The sequence below is a fragment of the Manis javanica genome, chromosome 1 (assembly GCF_040802235.1).
Source record: "Manis javanica isolate MJ-LG chromosome 1, MJ_LKY, whole genome shotgun sequence".
Classification (NCBI taxonomy): Eukaryota; Metazoa; Chordata; class Mammalia; order Pholidota; family Manidae; genus Manis; species Manis javanica.
The window spans coordinates 101,166,356-101,193,248 of NC_133156.1; the positions used below are offsets into that span (position 1 = coordinate 101,166,356).

The following is a 26,893-nucleotide window of genomic DNA, read 5'->3' on the forward strand; positions in this document are numbered from 1 at the left end:
GCCAGAGAACAGGAACGTATAGAAGCTGACAGAGAGAGAGATAAAAGGATCTCCAGGAATGAAACAACACTAAGAGAAATATGTGACCAATACAAAAGGAAAAACATTCGTATTATAGGGATACCAGAAGAGGAAGAAAGAGGAAAAGGGATAGAAAGTGTCTTTGAAGAAATAATTGCTGAAAACTTCCCCAAACTGGGGGAGGAAATAATCGAACAGACCATGGAATTATACAGAACCCCCAACAGAAAGGATCCAAGGAGGACAACACCAAGACACATAATAATTAAAATGGCAAGGATCAAGGACAAGGAAAGAGTTTTAAAGGCAGCTAGAGAGAAAAAGGTCACCTATAAAGGAAAACCAATCAGGCTAACATCAGACTTCTCAACAGAAACCCTACAGGCCAGAAGAGAATGGCATGATATACTTAATGCAATGAAACAGAAGGGCCTTGAACCAAGGATACTGTATCCAGCACGACTATCATTTAAATATGATGGTGGGATCAAACAATTCCCAGACAAGCAAAAGCTGAGGGAATTTGCTTCCCACAAACCACCTCTACAGGGCATCCTACAGGGACTGCTCTAGATGGGAGCACCCCTAAAAAGAGCACAGAACAAAACACACAACATATGAAGAATGGAGGAGGAGGAATAAGAAGGGAGAGAAGAAAAGACTCTCCAGACAGTGTATATAACAGCTCAATAAGCGAGCTAAGTTAGGCAGTAAGATACTAAAGAAGCTAACCTTGAACCTTTGGTAACCACGAATCTAAAGCCTGCAATGGCAATAAGTACATATCTTTCAATAGTCACCCTAAATGTAAATGGACTTAATGCACCAATCAAAAGACATAGAGTAATAGAATGGATAAAAAAGCAAGACCCATCTATATGCTGCTTACAAGAAACTCACCTTAAACCCAAAGATAAGCATAGACTAAAAGTCAAGGGATGGAAAAACATATTTCAGGCAAATAACAGTGAGAAGAAAGCAGGGGTTGCAGTACTAATATCAGACAAAATAGACTTCAAAACAAAGAAAGTAACAAGAGATAAAGAAGGCCACTACATAATGATAAAGGGCTTAGTCCAACAAGAGGATATAACCATTCTAAATATATATGCACCCAATACAGGAGCACCAGCATATGTGAAGCAAATACTAACAGAACTAAAGAGGGAAATAGACTGCAATGCATTCATTGTAGGAGACTTCAACACACCACTCACCCCAAAGGATAGATCCACCGGGCAGAAAATAAGTAAAGACACACAGGCACTGAACAACACACTAGAACAGATGGACCTAATAGACATCTATAGAACTTTACATCCAAAAGCAACAGGATATACATTCTTCTCAAGTGCACATGGAACATTCTCCAGAATAGACCACATACTAGCTCACAAAAAGAGCCTCAGTAAATTCCAAAATATTGAAATTCTACCAACCAATTTTTCAGACCACAAAGGTATGAAAGTAGAAATAAATTCTACAAAGAAAACAAAAAGGCTCACAAACACATGGAGGCTTAACAACATGCTACTAAATAATCAATGGATCAATGAACAAATCAAAATAGAGATCAAGGAATATATAGAAACAAATGACAACAACAACACTAAGCCCCAACTTCTGTGGGATGCAGCGAAAGCAGTCTTAAGAGGAAAGTATATAGCAATCCAGGCACACTTGAAGAAGGAAGAACAATCCCAAATGAATAGTCTAACATCACAATTATTAAAACTGGAAAAAGAAGAACAAATGAGGCCTAAAGTCAGCAGAAGGAGGGACATAATAAAGATCAGAGAGGAAATAAACAAAATTGAGAAGAATAAAACAATAGCAAAAATCAACGAAACCAAGAGCTGGTTCTTTGAGAAAATAAACAAAATAGATAAGCCTCTAGCCCAACTTATTAAGAGAAAAAGAGAGTCAACACAAATCAACATAATCAGAAATGAGAATGGAAAAATCACGACAGACTCCACAGAAATACAAAGAATTATTAAAGACTACTATGAAAACCTATATGCCAACAAGCTGGAAAACCTAGAAGAAATGGACAACTTCCTAGAAAAATACAACCTCCCAAGACTGACCAAGGAAGAAACACAAAAGTTAAACAAACCAATTACAAGCAAAGAAATTGAAACAGTAATCAAAAAACTACCCAAGAACAAAACCCCGGGGCCGGACGGATTTACCTCGGAATTTTATCAGACACACAGAGAAGACATAATACCCATTCTCCTTAAAGTGTTCCACAAAATAGAAGAAGAGGGAATACTCCCAAACTCATTCTATGAAGCCAACATCACCCTAATACCAAAACCAGGAAAAGACCCCACCAAAAAAGAAAATTACAGACCAATATCCCTGATGAATGTAGATGCAAAAATACTCAATAAAATATTAGCAAACAGAATTCAACAGTATATCAAAAGGATCATACACCATGACCAAGTGGGGTTCATCCCAGGGATGCAAGGATGGTACAACATTCGAAAATCCATCAACATCATCCACCACATCAACAAAAAGAAAGACAAAAACCACATGATCATCTCCATAGATGCTGAAAAAGCATTTGACAAAATTCAACATCCATTCATGATAAAAACTCTCAGCAAAATGGGAATAGAGGGCAAGTACCTCAACATAATAAAGGCCATCTATGATAAACCCACAGCCAGCATTATACTGAACAGCGAGAAGCTGAAAGCATTTCCACTGAGATCGGGAACCAGACAGGGATGCCCACTCTCCCCACTGTTATTTAACATAGTACTGGAGGTCCTAGCCACGGCAATCAGACAAAACAAAGAAATACAAGGAATCCAGATTGGTAAAGAAGAAGTTAAACTGTCACTATTTGCAGATGATATGATACTGTACATAAAAAACCCTAAAGACTCCACTCCAAAACTACTAGAACTGATATCGGAATACAGCAAAGTTGCAGGATACAAAATCAACACACAGAAATCTGTAGCTTTCCTATACACTAACAACGAATCAATAGAAAGAGAAATCAGGAAAACAATTCCATTCACCATTGCATCAAAAAGAATAAAATACCTAGGAATAAACCTAACCAAGGAAGTGAAAGACTTATACTCTGAAAACTACAAGTCACTCTTAAGAGAAATTAAAGGGGACACTAATAAATGGAAACTCATCCCATGCTCATGGCTAGGAAGAATTAATATCGTCAAAATGGCCATCCTGCCGAAAGCAATATACAAATTTGATGCAATCCCTCTCAAATTACCAGCAACATTCTTCAATGAATTGGAACAAATAATTCAAAAATTCATATGGAAACACCAAAGACCCCGAATAGCCAAAGCAATCCTGAAAAAGAAGAATAAAGTAGGGGGGATCTCACTCCCCAACTTCAAGCTCTACTACAAAGCCATAGTAATCAAGACAATTTGGTACTGGCACAAGAACAGAGCCACAGACCAGTGGAACAGATTAGAGACCCCAGAAATTAACCCAAACATATATGGTCAATTAATATTTGATAAAGGAGCCATGGACATACAATGGCAAAATGACAGTCTCTTCAACAGATGGTGCTGGCAAAACTGGACAGCTACATGTAGGAGAATGAAACTGGACCATTGTCTAACCCCATATACAAAGGTAAACTCAAAATGGATCAAAGACCTGAATGTAAGTCACGAAACCATTAAACTCTTGGAAAAAAACATAGGCAAAAACCTCTTAGACATAAACATGAGTGATCTCTTCTTGAACATATCTCCCCGGGCAAGGAAAACAACAGCAAAAATGAGCAAGTGGGACTACATTAAGCTGAAAAGCTTCTGTACAGCGAAAGACACCATCAATAGAACAAAAAGGAACCCTACAGTATGGGAGAATATATTTGAAAATGACAGATCTGATAAAGGCTTGACGTCCAGAATATATAAAGAGCTCACACGCCTCAACAAACAAAAAACAAATAACCCAATTAAAAAATGGGCAGAGGAACTGAACAGACAGTTCTCCAAAAAAGAAATACAGATGGCCAAGAGACACATGAAAAGATGCTCCACATCGCTAATTATCAGAGAAATGCAAATTAAAACTACAATGAGGTATCACCTCACACCAGTAAGGATAGCTGCCATCCAAAAGACAAACAACAACAAATGTTGGCGAGGCTGTGGAGGAAGGGGAACCCTCCTACACTGCTGGTGGGAATGTAAATTAGTTCAACCATTGTGGAAAGCAGTATGGAGGTGCATCAAAATGCTCAAAACAGACCTACCATTTGACCCAGGAATTCCACTCCTAGGAATTTACCCTAAGAACGCAGCAATCAAGTTTGAGAAAGACAGATGCACTCCTATGTTTATCGCAGCACTATTTACAATAGCCAAGAATTGGAAGCAACCTAAATGTCCATCTGTAGATGAATGGATAAAGAAGATGTGGTACATATACACAATGGAATACTACTCAGCCATAAGAAGTGGAAAAATCCAACCATTTGCAGCAACATGGATGGAGCTGGAGAGTATTATGCTCAGTGAAATAAGCCAAGCGGAGAAAGAGAAATACCAAATGATTTCACTCATCTGAGGAGTATAGGAACAAAGGAAAAACTGAAGGAACAAAACAGCAGCAGAATTACAGAACCCAAAAATGGACTAACAGGTACCAAAGGGAAAGGAACTGGGGAGGATGGGTGGGCAGGGAGGGATAAGGGGGGGGAAGAAGAAGGGGGGTATTAAGATTAGCATGCATGGGGGGGAGGGAGAAAGGGGAGGGTGGGCTGCACAACACAGAGAGGACAAGTAGTGACTCTACCACATTTTGCTAAGCTGATGGACAGTAACCGTAATGGGGTTGTTAGGGGGGACCTGATATAGGGGAGAGCATAGTAAACATAGTATTCTTCATGTAAGGGTAGATTAAAAATTTAAAAAAAAAAAAAAAAAAAGAAAGAAAGAAAGAAAGAAAAGGGGATTACTCGTTAACAGGATAAAACTATTGGTAAATCAAAGATCAACGCATGCTTTAAATATCCTTAATGTTGATCACTTAAAGGGTGTCAGATGATCAGCTATGGAGGTACTCTTTTCTGATAATATTCCTTTCTCTTAATTAAAAAAAAAAAAAAAAAGCAGTTACTGTGTGCTGACCTCCAATGAGTTCTGCACAGTGGTATAGAGGGCATGTCAAAGTGTGGGCAAAGGGTCTGTTTGTTTCTACGCAGAAGATCAAGGCCTAGCTTGGATACCCAGAAAATGAAATAAGATACGATATGAGGAGGAGCTTCCGGCATCAGCACTCTCTGGAGGACTCGTGCCGGGGGATGATCATCAAAAAGCCTCCCCAGGGATCCGGACGATGCTGCGGTTGTGGCTGCATCCAGCCCACCGTCTCCTGGACTTGCCATAAGAAGGAGGAGGGAGATGTCTAGGCTGGCATGTGCATACAGTGAGACAACGAATTTGACTGGATCTGTACTGTTGGAACTCAACCAGGAGTTGGGAGGGGTGCAAGTTGTAGCACCCCAAAATCTCATGACTATAGACTATCTATGGTTAAAAGAACATATGGGATGTGAACAGATCCCAGAAATGGGCTGCTTTAATTTGTCTGATGGTTCAAGTACAGTTGGAAAATATCCATCATATTATAGATAAATTTTCACAAATGCCTAGGGTGCCTAAATGGTTTTCTTGGCTTCACTGGAGACGGCTGGTAATTATAGATTTGCTTTGTTTATGTCACCGTATTCCTATTATGTTAATATGTGTGTGCAAATTAGTTAGTAGTTTAAAACCTATACATACTTAAGGTACTATACAAGAAGATATGTCAAAGAAATAATCAATCCTCCCAAGTTTCCTTCATATGCTACATCTATAGCTTTTCTTCTTCCTTCCTAATTACAAACCTTAAATAGAATTCGTGCCTCATATCGAATTTACCGAGTATCATAATTCCTCCAGGTGGTAAAGATACCTCGAGACAAGTGCTGGGCATAGAAGCCACAGGGCATAAATCTGCAAAGAAGTAAAAAGCTAACCTTTGCAAACAATATGGCTTCTCTCTCACTTACCAACTTTACATTTCCCTGTATGGCCCCGGAAGATGACTGGTTAGCCAGAGACGGGTAAGATTCCTCAAGGGAGGAACAACCTAAGACAGGCACAGTCGCAGGGGGGCCATCAGGTGAGAATTTGGGGATCAACAGAGGTGAGGCTCAGAACCTCACCCCCCCTGCTTTGAGAGAAATCTTCTGCATCCGTGGATGTCTTGCTGCCCTTGTCTAGCCTGGATTAATACTTAGTCCATAGGCACACACCTGATCATCTGATCATCTACATTTGCCTTCTTACAGCACTAAACTATGTTTTCTACCTTTATCTTGCATCTACCTACCACTTCAGCATTTTATTAAAAATAAAAATAATAATAATAATAGGAGAAATGTGGGATCAACATATAAATCAAGTACAAAAATCAAATGAATATTCATATTTGACCTGATGGTTTATAGGTCATATTGCATGATCAAAACCGAAAGTTTCTGTGATGAATGCCCTTGTACTGTTCACCATGTAAGAATTTATTCACTCTGTAAGAATTCGTTCACCATGTAAGAACTTGTTCGTTATGCTTCAGAAGATTGGAGACTGACGAGAATTAGGCTTGAGATGGATTAATGATTGTACATTGAGCATTGACCCCCCTATACTGAATTTTATTGTTGTTAACAACCATTTGATCAATAAATATGAGATGCCCTCTCAAAAAAAAAAAAAAAAAAAAAAAAAAAAAAAAAAAAGGAGGGAACGTCTGTTGAGTACCTTCCATGTGTCAGCTTATGTGCCAGAGACTTTGCTTATCCTATCACCTATAAGACAGGCATTACTACTCCCATCTGGCTTATGAAGAAACAGAGACTCAAAAAAAAAAACCCAGAGTTAAAAAAAGTGACTGTCCAAGGTCTCTTGCTGGCTGCAAAGACTATGCTTTTCCTATTGCACCAAATTGCCTCTACAAAATTCTCCATAAATTCCATATAATACTGGAAAAATAGTCCATCGAGGAAGTTCTAGGGCCCTGCCATATGTCTCAAAAGAAATTACCCGGGCCACACCTGATTTGAATAGAGAACAGTTTCTAAATCAAAAGCAACCATATATTGACTGGCTGAGAGCAAGGCCTAACTTGGCTTGGTATGAAACAATGCCCAAACAAGATATTCCATATTGGATTGGGACAAACTAACCCATCTGGATTCTTGTTCTCTGGGAAGTATACATTTGGGATGCAAACTGAAAGGCTGAGTAATTCCCTGGACCTCAGATTGTATCTAGGACAACACTATGTAACACCTTCTGATTTTCCATGAGGCCTGAAGTACATCCCACTCTTAAAAGTACAGTATAAGTAAAAAGAAAATGTCCTGTCCTACTTCATTAACCCCTTGTATATTTGAAAAAAAGCACTACTATTAAAGGGAAACTAACCACATCTTCTCTTCCTTGCAGTTCTGAAACAGTGATTTCTAAACTTTTTGTAAGTGTGTATGCCTATTAGGAAAGAAGAAAAGGCAGGTGGGAAGGGGCATAAGGAATTGGAGCACACCCATCCACAATATGTATAGTTAAATACATGTAGTATTATGTTACTATAGTAATATATTATTAAAAAGTTAGACAACACAAAAAGCTTAAACAATAACATAAAAACACTATTTTGAAATAATTCTTAAGTTAATATTCTTCACTAATGGTACAATGAACTTTTTCTAAATAACAGCTTTATTGAGATACAATTCATATACCAAACAATTCACCTTTTAAAAGTGGTTTTTAGTACAATCCACAGTGTTATGTAACCACCACCACTAGCTAATTCCAGAACATTTCATCACCCCAAATGGAACACTGTGCCCTTTTGCAGTCAGCCATTTCCTCCTACTCCTATCCCTTGGCAACCACTAATCTACTTTCTGTCTCTATAGATTTGCCTATTGAATATTCATATAAATGGAATCATACAATGTATGGCCTTTTGTATCTGGCTTCTTTCACTTAGCATGATGTTGCTTTCAAATTATAGAGGTCCATCTTCCTCTGTAAACAGTTTTTAAGTCTTGAAAATCATAATGGCTTTATATTCTACTGATAAATATGTCTAGGCACAATATACATGTGAAGCAAAGTTCACCATTAACAATAATAGAAACCTGTATTTCAAATGATTTTCATAATAATTTGTAGTTTTTGACAGAATTCCCATGCTGAGACATCAGCTCTCCCATATTCTTATGGCATGCTTAAGTTTACATTATTAATATTATCTTCAATATGAAACTTATAAGGGCTGGTTTAGTTAATCTAGATACCATGGAATACAAACCCATTTAGCAAGGCATTAGGAAAAATTACAATGATGTACAAAAAGTAACTGAACAAGTAACTGAATTTATGTTCCTTTTATACATAAAATGTTACATTTAAACAAATAAAGGAGAAAATAAATACAGAAATATATAAATTTTCTCCTTGCACTTCATAGATGTTTTGTACACCCCCTGAAGTATGCACTCACTGGTTTAGAAACCACTGCTCGGAAGAACAAATTAAGGCACATCATCCCCCTGCCTTTCCAGACTCTGGAGTCAGGCTGTCCAAATACTGACCTTTCCACTTAGGAAGGTTAAGAAAGTTTCCTTCGGCATGGTATCTAACATGGTATCTAACATTTCTGCAACTCAGTTTCCTTATCTAAAAATAGGGATGGTAATATCCCCATAGGCTTGCTATGAGAACAAAATGATTGACTATGCATAGACTGCTTACAGCAGTATCTGACAAATATGCTTACAAAATGGTAGCTATTATTGCTGTAGTTATTATTCTTACACATTTTTGTTTTTGCCTCATGCAACTTACACTCAGTAAAAAGAATGCATATATGGTTGGGCCACTGTTTACCAGAGTTTCTTGATCTTTTCACTGATAGCTACTGAATTGAAAAAGAAGGCATACAGCTTCCTCTTCCTTTGGCCATACATTCCTATTTGCCATCACTACATTGTCAGAGGTCAGTGGTTCCTTTTCATAAAGTTCCCAAGTAGGGCAATACTTTGATGATAAAATGTTTCTTAAGTAAACTTACATTGACATGCAGTTCAGATTAAATAATCATACTATGTGGAAATTTTATCTTCAGAGGTTAAGGAAATTTCTATCAAGTGGTACATTTCTGTACCTCATCTTCAGAGGCCAGTTATAGCATGACACAGCAAAACACAGCACACTTATGAATGTGAGGGGTCAACTACGGTATGATGTGTTAATTACTTCCCAAGTTGATATTATGATCCTTGAAAGGGAGGAATTGTGTCCCATTTATTCTGCAACTTCTATTCTCTTGGTACCGAATGTAATTACACAGTATAGGCACTGAGCAAACATTCACTAAGCAATCTTGTAATTATTTCTGCTTTAAATTCTTTCCAGGCCAAAATTCTTGCCAAGGTCTCTATGGTACAGAACTTTGAAGCTTCAGTGTCTTCAATCAGCCTTATTTGGAAAAAGTCCCAAACTGTTTTTGAAGGAAAAGTTGGGCCACACCTGATGCTCTCCCTCAGCCCACTTCTGTTCAGAAGAAAGAGAGTATTTATCAGTTTACATACTCTTATTTGCAGGATTATTTGATCGATATGTATTTCACTTAACTGACTCCACGATAATAGGGACAATACTAGTTTTTCTTTCTACTGTATCCCTAAAACCCAGCACAGTGCCTGGCATGTTCTATGTGCTCAAAAAATATTTGCTGAATGAAACATCTCCTGTTCAGGCATGTATCTTCGTTAAAGCTTTTCATCTTTATGACTATGTCAAATCGTCCTCCAGAGTAAAACTACTAAGACTGCCCTTGACCAGCAGAAGTATAACATCAAATTCGCTTATGTTTAATACTTCTCAGAATCAGAGAAACATAGTATTAATGCATGCAGTCATTCATTAATTCAGTACATATTTGAACTCCTACTACCATGTGTCAAAGTATCATTCTAGATGCTGGTCTCTGTGCTCATAGTGCTTGCAATCTAGTGGGGGGAAGGTGAGGGATATTAAAAAATAAATTATAAGTACTGTAGAAAAAACTGAAGAACTTAAGGGGGCCAGGGTATGCTGGGAAGCAGGATATGAATGAGGTTTGCCACTTTTGAGTAGATAGGGAAGGCCTATCTGCTAAGGTGACATCTGAAAAGGTCAGAGTATACTAAAGAGAAGAACAGCAAGTTTGAAGGCCCTGCCTAGCAGGGTGATCATTGTATTCAATCTCTACCAGTGTTTATCAACTGAGGGTGATATCACACCCCAACCAATTTGGAAACATGAAGAGATAGGTACTCTGGGTTTTCACAACGACATGAGGTAGGGGTGAGGAGTGGGGAAAAGTACAAACCACAAAGAATTAAAAGAATTGCTCTGCCCAAAATACCCCCTAAAACTTTTCCTGGGGATACCAGTTACAATATTTTGGGTTTTGTTTTCAAATTCCCTCCATTATATCACCAAAATGTCAATCAATAGAAGATTGCATGAATAACATATGATACAGTCATGCAACAGAATTTATATCTGATAAAGTTAGTCTATCCTAATTCAACTATACACTTTCAGTCCCAATATTTTCTCCATTATGCTGGTTCATCACGTTTCATATGTGATACAGACTAAGTCTGAGTTCAAGAATTCAGGTGATACTTATTCCACTACTGACTCCTCTGCCTCATAATGCATTAAACACACCTTGAGGGGAACTAACATACCTTGACCATCAAATTAATCAGGAAATCATTCTCCTATTCCAGTGTGGGAATATTTCCCATTCTCCACTTTCTCTGAGTGATAATCATCTCATGTTGTATGACCAGCTCAAAAGATATCTCCTCCATGAAGCTTTCCCCTACTAGCTCAGTTGTTCACTTTTCAGTACTACCATAAGCAATATGCTCCTCTCTCAGTAAGCAAGCCTACCAACCATGTCAGAGGCTTTTTGTTACCTGCCTGCCTCCCAAACTACACAATAAGCAATTCTAGGGCAACAACTAGAGCTTATCCATTCATCTTGTATTGCCAGCACCTAGTACTGTCCCCGCTGCCTAGCAGGCGTTCAACAAATGACTTTAGAATGAATACAGAAAGAGCGATGTCCAAGTTAGGCAAAATATTATGCCAAATTTTAAAATGTACTGAAGTTTTTACCTAAGATCCTAGAAAACGCCTTCGTGAGTTAGGCTGAATTAAGAAATGGGCCAGAAGACTGGTAGATGGAGAAATCTCCACCAGAGGACTTTTTCAAGCATAGGCTGAGAAATGCCAGTAGATAGTTTTAGATGCAATCTTGTTCAGAGGCAAGGGTAAGGACAAAACTTTTTGTGACCTCTTCCACCCCTAAGACCCCAGAACTCCCTGGATGGGTGAGGTGTCACTGGGGAGCCCAGGTACCCTAGATGAGGCTCTCACCTTCCCGTTCGTGGGAGGCTCCTGGATGTAGATGTTGCTCATGCTCGTTAGTGCTCAGGACCCTGCTTTTGAGAATCAGAGGGGACGATAAAGCTGCCCACCTATCAGCACAGGCTGCCTGTAGGCGGGTGGTAGCGGAAAGCGCCAATCTGTCAATATTCCCGCAAGACAGCGACACCGAACACTACTTTTTCCCCAAAGCAGCGCCTCACGGACGCCGCCATGTTGCTCCCGGACCCCACCACCGCTAACCCTGAGAAGGGGGTTCCGAAGGCCTCCAGGGAACGAGAAAAGATTATTAAGCCCCCGAAAATTAATTGCATTTGTATTACAATGTTTAAAAGAGCACTCTGTAAGTCTTGGTGCTGTTCGCTTCACTATACGCGAGTGGCAAGTCTCACTCACCCCCTGAGGCTAGCAGTAATGGTTCAGACTATGTGTGGCCTGCAATGTGAGTCTTCCGGAAACTGGATCAGCGGCTACTTGGTTCCGCCTCCAGCAAGGGCCTTCCCTAACTGTCACGGAGGTGCCGCGCCGTGGGTGGAAGAGGCCGCCCTCGCCGTTCGTTGTGCTCGCGGCCCGCGGGAAGGGAGCGCGCTCTCGAAAGCTGAGGGCTCCTGCGACCCCTTCTTACCAGCTCAATGGCCGTCCCAGGTGAAACCCAACGGCGGGGAAGGGGCGAGGAAGGGGACGGGAGGGGAGGTTGGGGTGCGCTGGGGTGGGGAGTACCGCCCAAGGGGATTTAAGCGCAGGCGTTAAAATTAACAGGTTCGTTTGGTTTACATGGGGAAGTTTACCCTCCAAAAATAAACTCTGAAGAAAAGAAAGAAACTGCCTCCCCGCCCCAGCCAAGCTCCACCTGCTCTGGAAGCTCATCGTGGGGGTGGGAGGGGAGGCCGGGGGCAGTGACTGTAGGCCAACCAGCTGCGAGCCGAGAAAAACTGACCTTAACTTTGGTGTGACTTGAAAATAAAATTTGAGATGGGAAATCAGAGGCATTGTTTGTAGTGCAAGTCGCAGGGACGAAATGGGCGTGTGGGCTTCTATTTCTCTCTCTTCCTGTTCTATGTAGTTGCTTTGTAGTCGTGGACCGGTCGCTTTGCCCTTTTGGGCCTCAGTTTCTGCATGTGTAAAATAAGAGAAGGAACTCTGTTAATGTATGTCTGAAGTTCCTTCCAGCGCTCAGATTGGGTCCAGTGTGTCCCGACCTAAAACAGTGAAGCCTGCGAAGTCAGTGCTTCAGAGATTCCCTGTCCACAGCTACCACCTTACTTGGAAGTTCTAGTAGAGGGAAGCCTTTCCCTCAAAAGCCTTTTGCCACGATGTGTTCTGCAAAACACTGATTACACGACATACTTTGAGAAATATACACCACCCCCACCCCCACACAAACATACACAACTTGAAGATTCACAGTGTACTTTCATACGTAAGAGACTCAGAAGTGCTGTGGTTCAGACGCCCAGCTTTGTTTTAACTTGTTCTTCCCAGTATTATTTGACCGCGTTCTGGGGCAGCCTTTTCTGAACTGTATTTTGCAGACAGATGTTCCAGGAAGGCTATACTTCTTTACCAACTTAAGTTTTGGAAGGAGCACAGGGGGAATTGTGAGAGGAAAGATACCCTCACAGAAAGCAATCTTTACGAAGTGCCTACCGCGTGCTAGGCACTGGGAATACAGTGAGCAAAACAGCTGCTCTTTACACAGAATTTAAAATTTAGCAGTGAAGAGAGAAGGTAACACGAGGACAAGTGGATGGCAAGGAAAATACAAAGCCTTCAGGGTCACATAATAAGGGCACCTAACAGGAGACAGGAGGGACCGGAAGGACTTTGCAGAGGATGTGGCATTTAGAATGAGACCTGAAGAATTGCAGGAGGGGTGGAGTGCCGGGAGAGGGAGTTGCAGCCAGAGGATTGCATACGTAAAGGGAGAAGAAATGTGTGAGAAGAGGAAAGGAAGGATGTTCTAATGCATGGAACTCAGAATACAAGTAAGACAAGTGAGAAATCAACTAGAGAAATAGTAACAGTAGCTAATATTTACTAAGTATTTACTCTGTGTCAGATGTGTCATACACTGTGTCCAGTATTACATTTTATTTCATTTAACATTCACACCCACACTGTGAGATACTTCCATTTTACACATGAAGATATTGAGGGACAGAGAAACCTTGTAACTTGCCTATTACATGACAGCTAGTAAGTGACAGGTTAGGCTAGCTCCTCTAGACCCCATGTGCTTATTCATGTTGTCCTGTTATAGTATAATTTACAAGGTGTTGCCAGGTCTTAAAGGACTTTCTAAGCCATGACAAAGAGTTTGGATGTCTTCCTAAGCACCTTAGGAAGCCATTTAAGGGTTTTTAAGTAGGTTCACATATTAGAAAGATACTCCAGCTGCACAGTAGATTCAAAGGGAACTAGTTTGAGGGCAAAGTCATCACTGTAATTTTGGTAAGTTACAATGATACCTCCGGTATGGTTTCAGTAGGAAAGGAGAGAAGCGGATTGGAGATACGTTTTTTAGTATAGGATTTCTAGGAATTTTGATTCAGTGTTAGTGGGTATGTGAGGAAATGAGGTATACTTGGGTTTCACTCTCAGACAGTTGGGTGTGGCTGTTTATTAATATAGGCAACACCTGAGAAGGAGCAGGTTTTCAGGGAGCCAAGGGAGATGATGACACCTCCACTGTGGGGTTGGGATTGAGATATAATCAGACAAAGGAACAGAAATACCTAATACACAGTAAGATAAAATTTGTAGTTTAGGAAAGAAGCAAAAGTCAAAGACAACAGTTTGGCAGCAGCCAGCATGTAATGAGTTAAGGCCATGGAAGTGGATGCCTTTGCCCAAGTGGAGTGTGTAGAGTCTGAAGGGAAGGTCAGTGGCCAAAGACTGGCAATAGCAACATGTAAGGGGCCAACAGAGAAAGGCCAGTCTGCACAGTGGATGACCGAGGCATCCTGATAATCCCAGTCACCCTGGTGATCTTTGTGTCAGATCGCTGCCTCCAAAGCTGACCTGCTGCCGTGGTCGTTCATTACCTGAGCAAGTGTGTTTGAATACCTACATGGTGTAGCCACTGTGGGGGATGCCATGTCACAATCTGCACCTTCACAAAACTTAAGCATAGAAACGAAAATGTGCTACCTAGTAGGACAAAAGTGAATTAAGTCCTTATTGAAATTCCTTTAAACTTAGACCAGTTTAACCTTCTTTCAATTCAAAGTAATGCTTCGAAGTGTAATAATCTTAAATTGTGCCATTAAGCTAGATGGCAAGACTTAGCTAAGCTGTTTAAACCCAGCAAAAATTGAGATAATAGGCATGGCAGCATGTATAAATACAATGCAAGTGCTATTGGAAAATATAGATACAGCAAATGTTAAGATAATTTCTTGGGTGATCGATCCAGATAGTCTATTAAAGGAAAATAGGACTCCATCAGAAACCTTTTGAGATAATTATCAAAAAGGACAAGTATTATGTTATGCTCTTTTAATTTTAGGTATAATGCTCATATGGATTTAGCATGGCATTTCTTGGGTGGTCCTGCTGGTGATTATTACAAGGTATGACTATAAAATAACAAAGCTGCTTTCCACAAAGGAAAGTCAGCCTCGCCTATTTTATGGTCACCCCCTTCAGCTGTTTTCCACAGCATTGTGTGTAAGCTGTACCATTATGTAGGTAACACAATGAAATGCATGGCCTTTTAGTTTGGGAAATCATAGGCTCTTAGTTACTATTAAAGAAATGACATTTAAACACAGGTTTCAGCAAAGTTTACTATCTTTTAAAAGCTGCTTTTCCCTAATTTGTTGAAATCGGTTCTGATGTTCATGGTAATGATTCACCATTCCCCATGAAGAGTTGACCCAGTGCAAGTGGCAGTGTGTGTTACTGATGTGGTTGGCACAAAAACTCTTTTCATTCCTTCAGTGAAATCTGTGTGGAGTCAAGATAGGGAATTTTCTCTAGCCAAATTAACACTATATTTGGCAAATCAGTCAGATTCTTAAGGCACAATACTGTAGCATCTTAGTAATAGAAGAATTCTAAATTACACCACATCCAGTTTCTTTCCACTCACAAACTATACGATTTATAATGTTTCTGCCTGGTCTATGCTGCACGTTGCTGCTGAAATAATTTTCCCAAATCATATATCTGACCCTGTCATTCCTGGGAGCAGGAGCTTAGTTCTTGACCCAATTTGTGAATTTTGTATTTCTCTTCGAGTGACTGAACTTTCTGAGGCTCAATTTCCTTGTCTTTATAATGAAGGAGTTGACGACTAAGCTTTTTTTCACTTCTAAACAGTTTTGTTGCCAAAGATCCCTTTTTCTACAAGAATGAAGTGCACACTCGTAAGCATGGCCAAATCTCTCTTGCTCTCCTTTCCTCCCACTACTCCTCTCAAGCTTTATACAATAGTCTGACATGGTCAACTCTTCCCAGAAACTCTAATGTGATTTTCTACCTACATACTTTTTGTTATCACTGTTCCTCCTGTATTGTCCGTGTCTTAACTGTGGAAAGCTGTCCTGATCTCTCAGCTTAAAGTCTCATTTGCTCATCCTTCCTGCTCATTATTAGAGCTGTGTGTCTTTTACACTGGCACATTCTATCATATATTATCCTAGAATAACCTAGTGAATTATAGTATCCTTAAGTGTAGGAACGATATTCATCTATATGGCTTACCATCCAGTTCAGAGTTATGCCCATCAAAGATAAACAATAGAGGGTTGGTCATTAGAATTGTTGCTGAACAGGATCTAATAAATACCAGTCTAAACTAGACAGCAGTCTTTTTATTCTATTTGTGAAATAAATTAAACTTCTCCATGTCTCTTCTTATCTTAAACTGGTAATACCTATAGCTTTTTATCTTCACAGTTTGTATTTTGTGAGCCAAGGGGGTGAAAGCATTTTATACGTTTACTTAATTGTTAGCTTTTTTCACATCATAGCTTAAGCAACTCTTTATCTCTTCTTCTGAAGACCAAATGATCATGAAAGCATTTTTAACTGAGGGTGAGGATGTATGTTCTTTCAAAATATTTACATCAAAATCCCACTTAACCTATTTTTTTAATTAATAAAGAATTTTTAATTTCTGTTCTTTCTACTTTGCCTTCAGTTCAATATTTGGGGATCCCAAAGAAAAACTTATATGTATAAATCTATAAATTCTTACTGTAAAGCACTAGAGAAGTTTAAATATTTAGAATTTTACTTTGCATTCAACTTTAGCAGAATACATACATAGATATTAGCACCTATGTGATATAAAACCTGGCACAATTTGAATTTTAAAAGCAGAAGAAACTGAAGTTCTTTTTAAGTGCCCCAGATTATGGTAATTGAAATTATAATACCAAATGTAAAACTTAGAGTGTTACAAAACAGAAAAGGAATCTAATCTAATTGAATCTAATCAAATTAAAAATGAATGGACAGAGGCAATTGCAATTTTTAATTACTTAATAAAAGAAAATTTAGTTAAGCTGTTGACTTTTAAATTTAAATGATTGTAAAAAATATTTTAATGTAAGAAAGCTTTGACCAGCTTCTCCCAAACCTGAAATAAAGAGAAATATAATATTAAGTTCCAAGATCACTGCTACTCAATTGTTGATCACTGTGACTCAATTGTTGATTTTGGAAACATACATGATGTGAAATTTCAGGAAAATAAATTTAGGTCAATATGATGGCTTGCCACAACTTTGGGGGCCATTGAACAACCAGAAGCAACTGCCAGGGCCACTCCATCCCTTGTGCTCACGTTTTCTCATTCCCTTTATCTTTGTCCCTGCTGTTTTGGCCTTCTCTGACCTTTCTCTTTTCTTTTCCTTCTTTGCCCGACTTTTTTTTTTCCTTTTCTTTTATGCTATTTTATTTACTAAGGTGTAATTTACATATGTTAAAATAAAATGCACAAATCACAAGTGTACAGGTTGAAGAAAGTTACATATATCTACTTACTACCCAGATCAAGTTTTTTACTATTTCTATCACCCCAGAAAATTCCCTGTGCATCTGTCATTTCCCCCTTCCCTGCCCAGCAACCATTATTTTGACTTCTGTTGTTAACCTTCTTCTGTTTTTCTAGTGCTTGTCATGCCTCTGATAGGCCAGTGACACTGCAGACACTATCTAGTTTCATAGCTGGCAGTGGGAGTTACAGAAGTTACTGATACCCAATGGCTGAAATATATAAGTTTATAACCTCAAAGCAACAAATATTTTTTGAGGACCCCCTAGTGACTGCGCTATGCTACACACTGAACTATATACTGAAATGTCTGGCATGGTCCAGAATCTAGAGAAACTGGTGTTCTCTGTTCCTTTAAGTTATGGGAGTTAAAGGGCCAGTTGTGCCCTTCCCACCACTCAAGTTGTTTAATGTTAGAGTTCCAGATACAGAGTGAGCCTTTGTTAATATTTAACAAATAATAAAAAATAAAGACCTCTTAAATTTGTTCCTAAAGCCATAATTAATAAAATTTTATTGAAAATTTGCAACATAGCTTCTCTGAAGAATTTGTGAGTGAAATCACTGCCTTTTGTCAAAGAATACTTGCATAACAACTTAAAAGTGTTAGCGTTTGTTTTGTTAGAGGGAGGTATTTTGGTTTGGTTTTTCAGAAGGCAATTCACTCATGTTTTAAATTCTAAAGGTACCAAATGTATATAGTGACATGTCTCTCACCATTTCTCCCCCTGGACCCAGTTCTCCTTTCTTCGGGTAACCAATGTATATCCTTATGGAGATGTTTTTACATATCTCCATCTACAAATAAAATCTATATATATAGTGTATATTGTATAGTTACATAGTTATATTTATATCAATTTTAATGCAATCTTTTTATGCAAATGGCATCATACCATTCTACACCTTGCTTTCTCTTTAATATATCTTAGAGATCATCACATATCATTATGTGAAAACCATCCTCTTTCTTTCATACCATTATTTATTTATTTTTGAATCATTTCTAAATTATTTCTATTCTTAATTACAAATTGTGCTACAGTGAATAACTGTACATAAGTCAGTGTGCATTTGTGCAAATAAATGAGTAAGATTCATTCCCAGATGTGAAAGTTCTGGGTCAAAGGAGTATGTAGATTTATAGTTCTGATAGCTTTTGTACTAATTGTATTAATTTTCACTCCTACCAGCAATGCACTGGAGTATGTCCCCCCATCCATTCTTTAATGTTTTCAGTCTTTGCTATTCTGCTAAGTGAAAATGAAATCCCATGATAGATTTTAATGTACATTTCATGTATTATGAATAAACCTGAGCATCTCTCCATATGTTTCAATACGTTTCTATTACCTTTTCTATGAACTTTTATTCAGCTCTTTTGCCTATTTTTTTTCTTAATGTTTATTTGTCTTTTACTGATTTGCTGGGTTTTATATAGAAGGGATCGTTGCCCTTTGTTGTTGCTGTGTTGCAATATTTTTTCCCAAGTTTTTGTGTCTTTTGAGTTTGCTTTTGGTTGTCTTTGTTATTCAGATGTTTATGTAGTCAGATTTAGTTTTTAATTAGTGGTTTTTGGATTGTAGATCCTGATCATGAAGAAACATTTCAAGACAGTCAAACTCTATCACTCTGAATACCCTTAGCAAACTCTGAAGAGTGCAACAGAGAACAGCATGAGAACCTAAAATGGGAAAATGGACAACTCATCAGACTAAGGGCCTCACAATCTGGCCTTGCTATTTAATTTGATGTGGGTTTCAGTTACCACTGTTATCAGCAGAGTTCTTGTGCCAAACAATAGAAACTGCTTAGTTAATTTAAGCAGAAAAGGAAACAGATCACGGAGCTCACAGAATCTAAGCAAAGGTTAATAAGGCTTAGAAAACAGACAAGACCAAAGAAAAGAATAGCCAAGGTCCTGCACAAGCCCAGACCTGGTAGGGCTTCTGCCTTTGCCTCACTGCACTAGAAACCGGATCCTCATAGCAAAATGAATTAACCGCCCTCACTTCATTGTGTCACTCATCTCAGATTTATTGTGTCAGTTGCTTCAGATTGAAAGTCCTAGATAGAAGCATTCAGGTAGCAGGGCAGTCATGAAACTTACAGACAAATGAAGCTTAAAGTTTATATGAACCAGGCTGGTGAGGAAATAGCTGATACAGAGTTAATTTATTTAGAGTTCTTTTAATGTTTGTCTTTCATATAAAAGTTACAGCTTTATTAAAGAAGATGACCTGCTCTGAAAGCTTTATATTTTGTTCATTCCAAAAATATGAAATAACTTGAATTGGTGTTTTGTCAGTGTCTTTAGTCATAAATGAGTTAATTCCTAACACATGCTGAGATGTGATCGTTTTGGATCTGGCCATTACAACATTTTTCATTTATTGTGGGAATGGTAATGGTGCATTTACCACAGTTTTGTTCAGTATTATTCAGTGTCTTTGGTTTCTGTGGAAACGGACTTAACATTGACCCGGATTTCCTGAGCTTTTTCCCCAACATTTCATTTTATAATGAAAGAGCTTCAGATTTTATTAATCCAATTTTATTCACAGTTCTGCTGCAATGCAGCGTGTATTGATCCTACACTATGTAACAGAAACCACAAGGTTTATGAGAAAAAAAGGGGTTGGGACACAACCCTCAAAAATTTCATCAGTGATAGGCAAAATCACAGAAACCTAATAAAAACAGCACGGTTTTGCTCATATTAATTGGTTAAATGGTACATAAATACTATAATAAGTAGGGCACTTTATCTTTTAAAAGACCTGACGCTTGCTGTGGCAGTGGAATTCTGAGGAATTACAGCTTGTGAGTCGTTCTGAAGTGATGATAGGAAGGTGATAGTATGAATCCGATGGAGGGTGTGATACCAGATGTGGATGGGTGCTGTTCACAACACACATGGTAAACTGAGTCACTAGAAATATTTTGGGGCATGTCCATGTGTATCCTCTATATTTCTGTGAGGCTTGGAGCAACTGGATACAGTTTTCTGCATTCACTTAGTATTTTTCTGTGAACAAAAGTCACGTTATACTCAATTATTCCCTCATATCAGTTTTATTGGAATAAATTCATGTTTTTAAAACAAGCATTATAACAGAATTGACTATTTTTATTAGAACAACTCAATATTGTATATTTTAAATTAAAATTGGAATGTGGGAAAAATCTTTCATGTTTTGATGTTATACCATTAAATGGTTTGAAAATGATTTTGTTTAATTAGCACTGTACTATATTTGTACTTTATGTACTTTATTATATTGGGATATCTCCATTTGAAATGTTTAGGTCATATCCTTCATTAAGGAAATAGACCAATACCATATTGTACTGCCCTCTGATTGGTTGATAATCTTATAATAGGTTAAAATCAGTTTCAACCATGTAATGGAATATTATTCATTCAGCCATTAAAAAGAATGAAATTCTGATTGCTAATATATGGATGAAGCTTGAAAACATAATGCTAAGTAAAATAAGCCAAACGCCAAAGGACAAATATTGTATGATTCTGTTACAGTCAAGAGCTTACACATTGGAATACCTAGAATAGGCAGATTCATAGAGACAGAGGGTAGAACAGAGATCACCAGGAGCGAGAGGGAGGGGGAATGGCCCTTTATTGTTTAATGAGTACAGACAGTGGCAGTGGTTGTACAACATTTGAATGCACTTAATGCCACTGAATTGTATACTTAAAAATGATAGATGGTAAATGAAAAAAAAAGTCAATTTTAATTTATTTCATCTGTTATTTGTATCTTCAATATTACCTGCCTGTACCACTAATTATAGAGACACTGTAAATATTTCTAAACATTGAAGACTGAATATGTGACTAATTTATTTTCTCTTGTCAAATTTAAATGCTAAATTGAGGTGTTTCTTATAATACCTAGAAATTGAAGTATTTTTCTGGAGTTAAACCAATTCTTTTAAGAAATTCAACTTTTTTTTCTTCTAAGTGAATGCAGAAAAATATCTACTAACCTGAATGTTCACACATATGTATCTAGTAAAGTAATTATTTCACATTTGAGGGACAGGGTGAAATATCCTGGAATTTCTTCCTCAGTGTTAGAGAATTCCTGGAATGTGTAAGGTCTTGACTATAATACTTCATTTATGTTTAATTAGAGAAAAATTTGTTCTTTAAGTATTTGTCAAGGAAAATAATTTGAGTAAGCTGGCTTTCCAATGATTTCTAATAATCATTACAATTGAGTAGTGGTACTAAGATCGGTCAGGGATTTTTTTTTTTTTAAGAAATAAATTCTACAAGCAATTTTCTTAGCTTTTTCATGTGATGACATTTTTATGCTTTTGTTTATATGTCACCTAAAATGTTATCCAATTGTATTTCAGGTTGCAACAAGGACAGTGTCCGAGCAGGCTGTAAAAAATGTGGCTACCGTAAGTACATTGAAAAATAAACATTTTGTATAGTGAATCATTGTCTCTTTGGGCAATATGATTTAGCATTCTGATTTCAAGGCCCTGGGCATAGTCCTTTAGCCCTGTTGTTTAATTCAGGGTTGCAGATGATTCAGAAATTCCTCTATCAACACTAAATATTCACTTTTCTTCCCTTCTACAGACTTTGTGACAGGTGACTATACACTATATATAAACTATCTGTAACTGGCACAGATGTCATGAAGTACAAGTGGAGTAATAGATTTAGGAATCTGGAGAAAACATTTTTAAGAAAAAGCACTTATGTACTTCTTTGTTTATTCCTTATTCTTCTAGACACTAGGTGAAGAGAGGGAAAGCAAGGAAAACTATTATGTAGGGTTTTCCTACTTGCTGAATTTACTTTTTATAAGAGCGATTTGGTCCCAGATTTTTGCTCACTGGCAAAAACCTGATTAAACAATCATTAATCTCATTATGATTAATGGAGTGGAAAAGTAAACTTCAGCATGTGCAATTAATTATATACTCTAAATTTGTAGTCATGTAGTATAAACAAATATCATTTCTCTAGTTAAATGTAACAACTCCTAAAGATTTGGTAACAGGTGTAACAGTAGCATTTGCTGTTGTCTAAGATGTTTAGAGACCATACAAATGAGGCTAGAGTAATGTTAATATTCCAATTCATGGAACTGTTACTTTTTAACAAGTAAAGGTGATTTAAAATAAAAGATTTAGGTGAGACAGAATATGTGATGAGAGCACTCAGTGCTTAAATCTCCTTTAGAAGGGCCCAGAATGAAAGCATGCAGGGAAAACCTAGTATGCCTCTAAGCAAAGGCTGAAACCTGGTTCAAGGGAAGTTTGCTCAGTTAGTAAAAGTTGGTGCATAGGTATGTATATCCTTCATATAAATAAAAATTCCTGAAGAATGTACTTGCATGCAAGAAATGAACACAATGAACTCTTTTCTGTTTTTGAAATTTGCTTATAGTTATTTCTGCTTTGTTTACTTTTTTTCAATCCTTGCTGATTTCTATTTCTCATTTCTTTATTCAAGACTTAAGGGCCCTCTATATATATAAACATTGTATTCACTGCAGTATCTAAAATGGATTTCCCAGTCTGCTAACCAATGTCAGTATCTTCTTTTAACTTAAGGAAAGTGTTTGGAAATAGAATATTTTGTTGATCTAGACTTCTTATTGCCATTTGATTTTAGACAATGATGGAAGCATCTCTAATAATGAGAATTTTTTTAGAGAGGCCAAGTATAAGCAAATAGTTTTGACAGTCTTCCCAAGTTTAGTTCCTTCTGCTTTATTATTCAGATCTTTGATTTTAGTGATTAAGTTATTAAACAATTTCTAACTTGTCTCCTGTGGCAAGCTTAGTAATATTTTCCTTTTGGGTTAAGTTTACATCTTAAAACTGTTAGAGATGAAGAACTACTCAATATATACCTCTTTCTGATAGATTGCATTTTAAAAATTATCTGTTATCTGGAGGCCAGAATCTACAGAGGTAAGAAAATGTCACCAAAATCCTTTGAAATGCTTTAATGCCTAAAAATACATGGATATTTGTCAATTACAAAGGACTGTTGTCTATTGTGAAAATAGTGATTCAGATTATACAATCAAAATTTTTTTAATACTTGATTGAAAAAAATTTTATTGTCAGTATGTTTCAGTAGTGGTTATATTGTTGTTTAAAAAAGTTTGAAGTTAAGGATGAATGTGTTACCAGATAATGTGGATCTCATTTTTTCATGGCAGTTTCTTCCCTCAGAGCTTTCTCAGAAGAATGGTTATTTCTCTAATGAGTTTTATTCAAATTTTTTTTAGGTTGGCAACTTCTGAATATCTAAAAGCTGCAAAAGCACTAAGCCTTTGCCTGTGAAATAAGGGTCTCACATAATTATGATAGTTCTCAGAAAATATGCTTAAAAGAAGTTCATTATGTAGACTCAGTATTGAGCATTTGAGCACCCCAGCAGGAAATAAAAACATACCTAAATACCTTTAATGTTACATTTAACTTAAAATACTAATCTATTAATGAATAGCCATGAGGTTTTCTTTGGTTGGTCTGCTAATTGGTGTTACACACAGTCTTTTGAATGCATTTTCTACTTCTTATACCTCTTTTTCAAAGATGGGCAAGCAGTTAAGATACTTGTAATCTATAATTAGTTATCAACTAAGGATAATGCTGCCTCCCTAGAAATCTGTGGAGGTGTTTTTAGTTCTCTGTAACAGGGTGGAGGAGAGCAGTGTGATATTTATTTAGTATGCAGGGCCCTGGGATTATAAACTTCCTGCAATGTGTTAGGACCATCTTAGACAATGAAGAATTGTGTGGCCCAAAATGCCAGTGGTACCTCCGCCCCCTTTGAGAAACAGGTACCTTTTTCATTGTTGTAGATTTTTTTCCCTTTTAGCCTTTTTGCCAGTGTCTAATTTGATAAGTGCTTTTTGAAAGCAATTCATAAATCAAGACTTTCCAAAGTACAACTTTGTTTCATAGAGACAACCACTCTTTTTTTTCCATATTTGTATGTTTTGGCCTGCATAATATGTAAACAGATTTTGAAGCAATTAGTAACAGATTCTTGGTTGGGTAAAATATGCAGGTAAGAGCTGAGGAAAACTCAGCAGGAAGGTGCAGCCCAGGAGAAGCAGGACGGGAATGTCACAGGCCGCGCAAGCCGAGGAGTAAGGATCTTCACTGCTGAGGGGAACATGCCCAGTGCGACAATTAGGATTTGTAAGAAAAGGATTGAACAAGTTCACTGGATCTCTCAAGGAGGATGCTTTGCTGACCTTAGCAAGGTCTGTTTAAGCAGTTTTAGGCCATGAAGTAAAATGTAGATTCAGGCATGAAAGATGAGAAATAAAAAAGTGGATAGAGCCTATATAGTCATGGGTTTCAAGAAATTTATTTGAGAAAAATAGGACACTCTCCCATTCCATTGGCTATTATAATGATTTTTATACCACAGGCTACATGTTTATAAACAACAAATTTGTTGCCCACAGTTCCTGAGGCTGGACATCTGAGGTCTGGATGCCAGCATGGTCTGGTGAGGGCCCTCTTCCTGGTCACAGGCTTTTCATTTTATCCTCACATACCAGAAAGGGCTGGAGTTCTCTCTGAGGTCTTTTATAAGGACCGAATCCCATTCATGAGGGTACCACCCTCATGACCTATCACCACCCAAAGGCCCACCACCTAATCCATCACCTTTGGAGGTTAGAATTTCTACATGAATTTGGGAGGGATACAAACATTTAGATCATAGCAGGCACATATTGAAAAAATTCCTACAATGTGGGATGAATGGAGGGTTTTATATTTAAGACATCTAATGTTAATATAGACTGAAAGGATATTAAAGGATATGTTACAGATAATGTGGACAAAAGATTAAGCAAGTTCCTCCAAGGCATGACATGGATACCTCTTAAGTTTGAAGAGAACTACATGAGACTAGGTATGAATATTTTCAAGAGTGGACACAGAAAGTAGAAGGAGCCACTGCCTGGTGGTCATAATTTTTTGTGGAAATTAGGAGGTAGGATTGTCTGTTTGGAGAGGGGGCACTGGATGAAACAGGGAAGTGGTTGAAGAATGAAAAAAGTCAGGCATAAGTTTGGAAAAGTCACTGAGGAAAGTAGGAGAGGCAGTTGACCAAGGACAGATGAAAAATGAAATACTTTGTGTCTGTGTTCAGGTCTATGGATGTGTGATTGTACTCAAGCATTGGTTGACTGCCCAAGGATAAGCACAGCCCAAATGAAGCATAGCTTTTGAGCCAGATTTGTTGTTTTATAGTAAGATACAGTGGAGGAACAAGTATATGAAAGCCAAAGAGGCTTATAAAAAGTGTTCAGAAAGTCAGGAATGAGAGGTTTCATAGACTAGGAGAAAATGAGATGAGTGACTGAAGGCCTAAATGAGATTCAAAAACAGGCCTATGCCATACTGGAGGAGTTAAGGATTTGATAATATGCGTAACTGTTGAACCACTGTGTTGTGTATTTGAAACCACCATAAGATTGTATAGCAATGATACTTTAATAAAAAAACAAACAGGTGTATGCCTGGACGTAAGGAAATGAGAAAGCTAGAAGGATAAATAGTTATAGTCAGTGTAATACTGGAGTTTTAAAAATTCAGAAGTGGAACAGTTCCAGGTGATACAAGCATCTAGAATGTCAAGGAACTGAGAAAAATCATCTAGCACTTTAGGCTGTCCATCCACACCTATGGAAGGTAAAGAGGTAAAATAAGGTAGCTCTTTTATTTTTAAAACTGAGGACTTTAGGTTGAGCCAAAGCCTGGTTAAGTTAGCAGTTGTTAGCATATTCTATACACTCTGTAGGCCAAGAAATAAGCACATGAACACTCTAATTTTAAAACAAGAGTTCTTTTTATACACTGACAGATATATATTTGCACAGTCTAAATGAAACTGTACCTGGCACTTGAAGTTGCCCACATAGCCACTTCTTAAATGAGGACCAGGGAGAATATACATTTGTTTTTATTGGTACAATAAATGGTCTTAACCTGGTACCATGTATTGAATACCTTCTTTGTGCTAGGGTCTGGACTAAACACTTTGAAGATATAATTATTGCTTTTCATTCTTAAAATGACCCTATGACATAGGTTTCATTGTCTCCATTTTTATGGCTGTGGCCCCAGACTGCCTTGGTACAAACTTCAGCTGGTACTTACTAGCTATGTGCTTTTATGAAAGTTATTTAACTGCTCTGTGCTTCAGTTTCCTGTTTGCAAAATGAGATAACTGTAGTACCTAGTTCCATAAAGTTGTTGTGAAGGTTAAATAAGTTAAGTGTTACAAATCAGGAAGCAGGCCTAGGAGTATTTCTCTATT

General features: G+C 37.7%; 2 protein-coding genes across 6 annotated transcripts in view; one reads left to right on the plus strand and one right to left on the minus strand.

The window, feature by feature from the left end:
• The window catches only part of CWC27 (CWC27 spliceosome associated cyclophilin), a 213,946-nt gene extending 202,163 nt beyond the window's left edge, over nt 1-11,783 (minus strand). For all 4 annotated transcript variants that reach the window (XM_073235715.1, XM_037013614.2, XM_037013611.2 and 1 more), the window contains exon 1: nt 11,535-11,783. In XM_073235715.1, the coding sequence (XP_073091816.1) occupies nt 11,535-11,576 (42 nt within the window). In that variant the 5' untranslated portion in view covers nt 11,577-11,783. The remainder of the gene's footprint in view (nt 1-11,534) is intronic.
• Nucleotides 11,784-12,000: 217 nt separating this feature from the next.
• The window catches only part of SREK1IP1 (SREK1 interacting protein 1), a 50,336-nt gene continuing 35,443 nt past the window's right edge, over nt 12,001-26,893 (plus strand). The window contains exons 1-2 of one of the 2 annotated variants that reach the window (XM_073235764.1): nt 12,001-12,188; nt 21,934-21,981. In XM_073235764.1, the coding sequence (XP_073091865.1) occupies nt 12,176-12,188; nt 21,934-21,981 (61 nt within the window). In that variant the 5' untranslated portion in view covers nt 12,001-12,175. The remainder of the gene's footprint in view (nt 12,189-21,933; nt 21,982-26,893) is intronic. The other variant, XM_017670839.3, reaches the window with a different exon arrangement.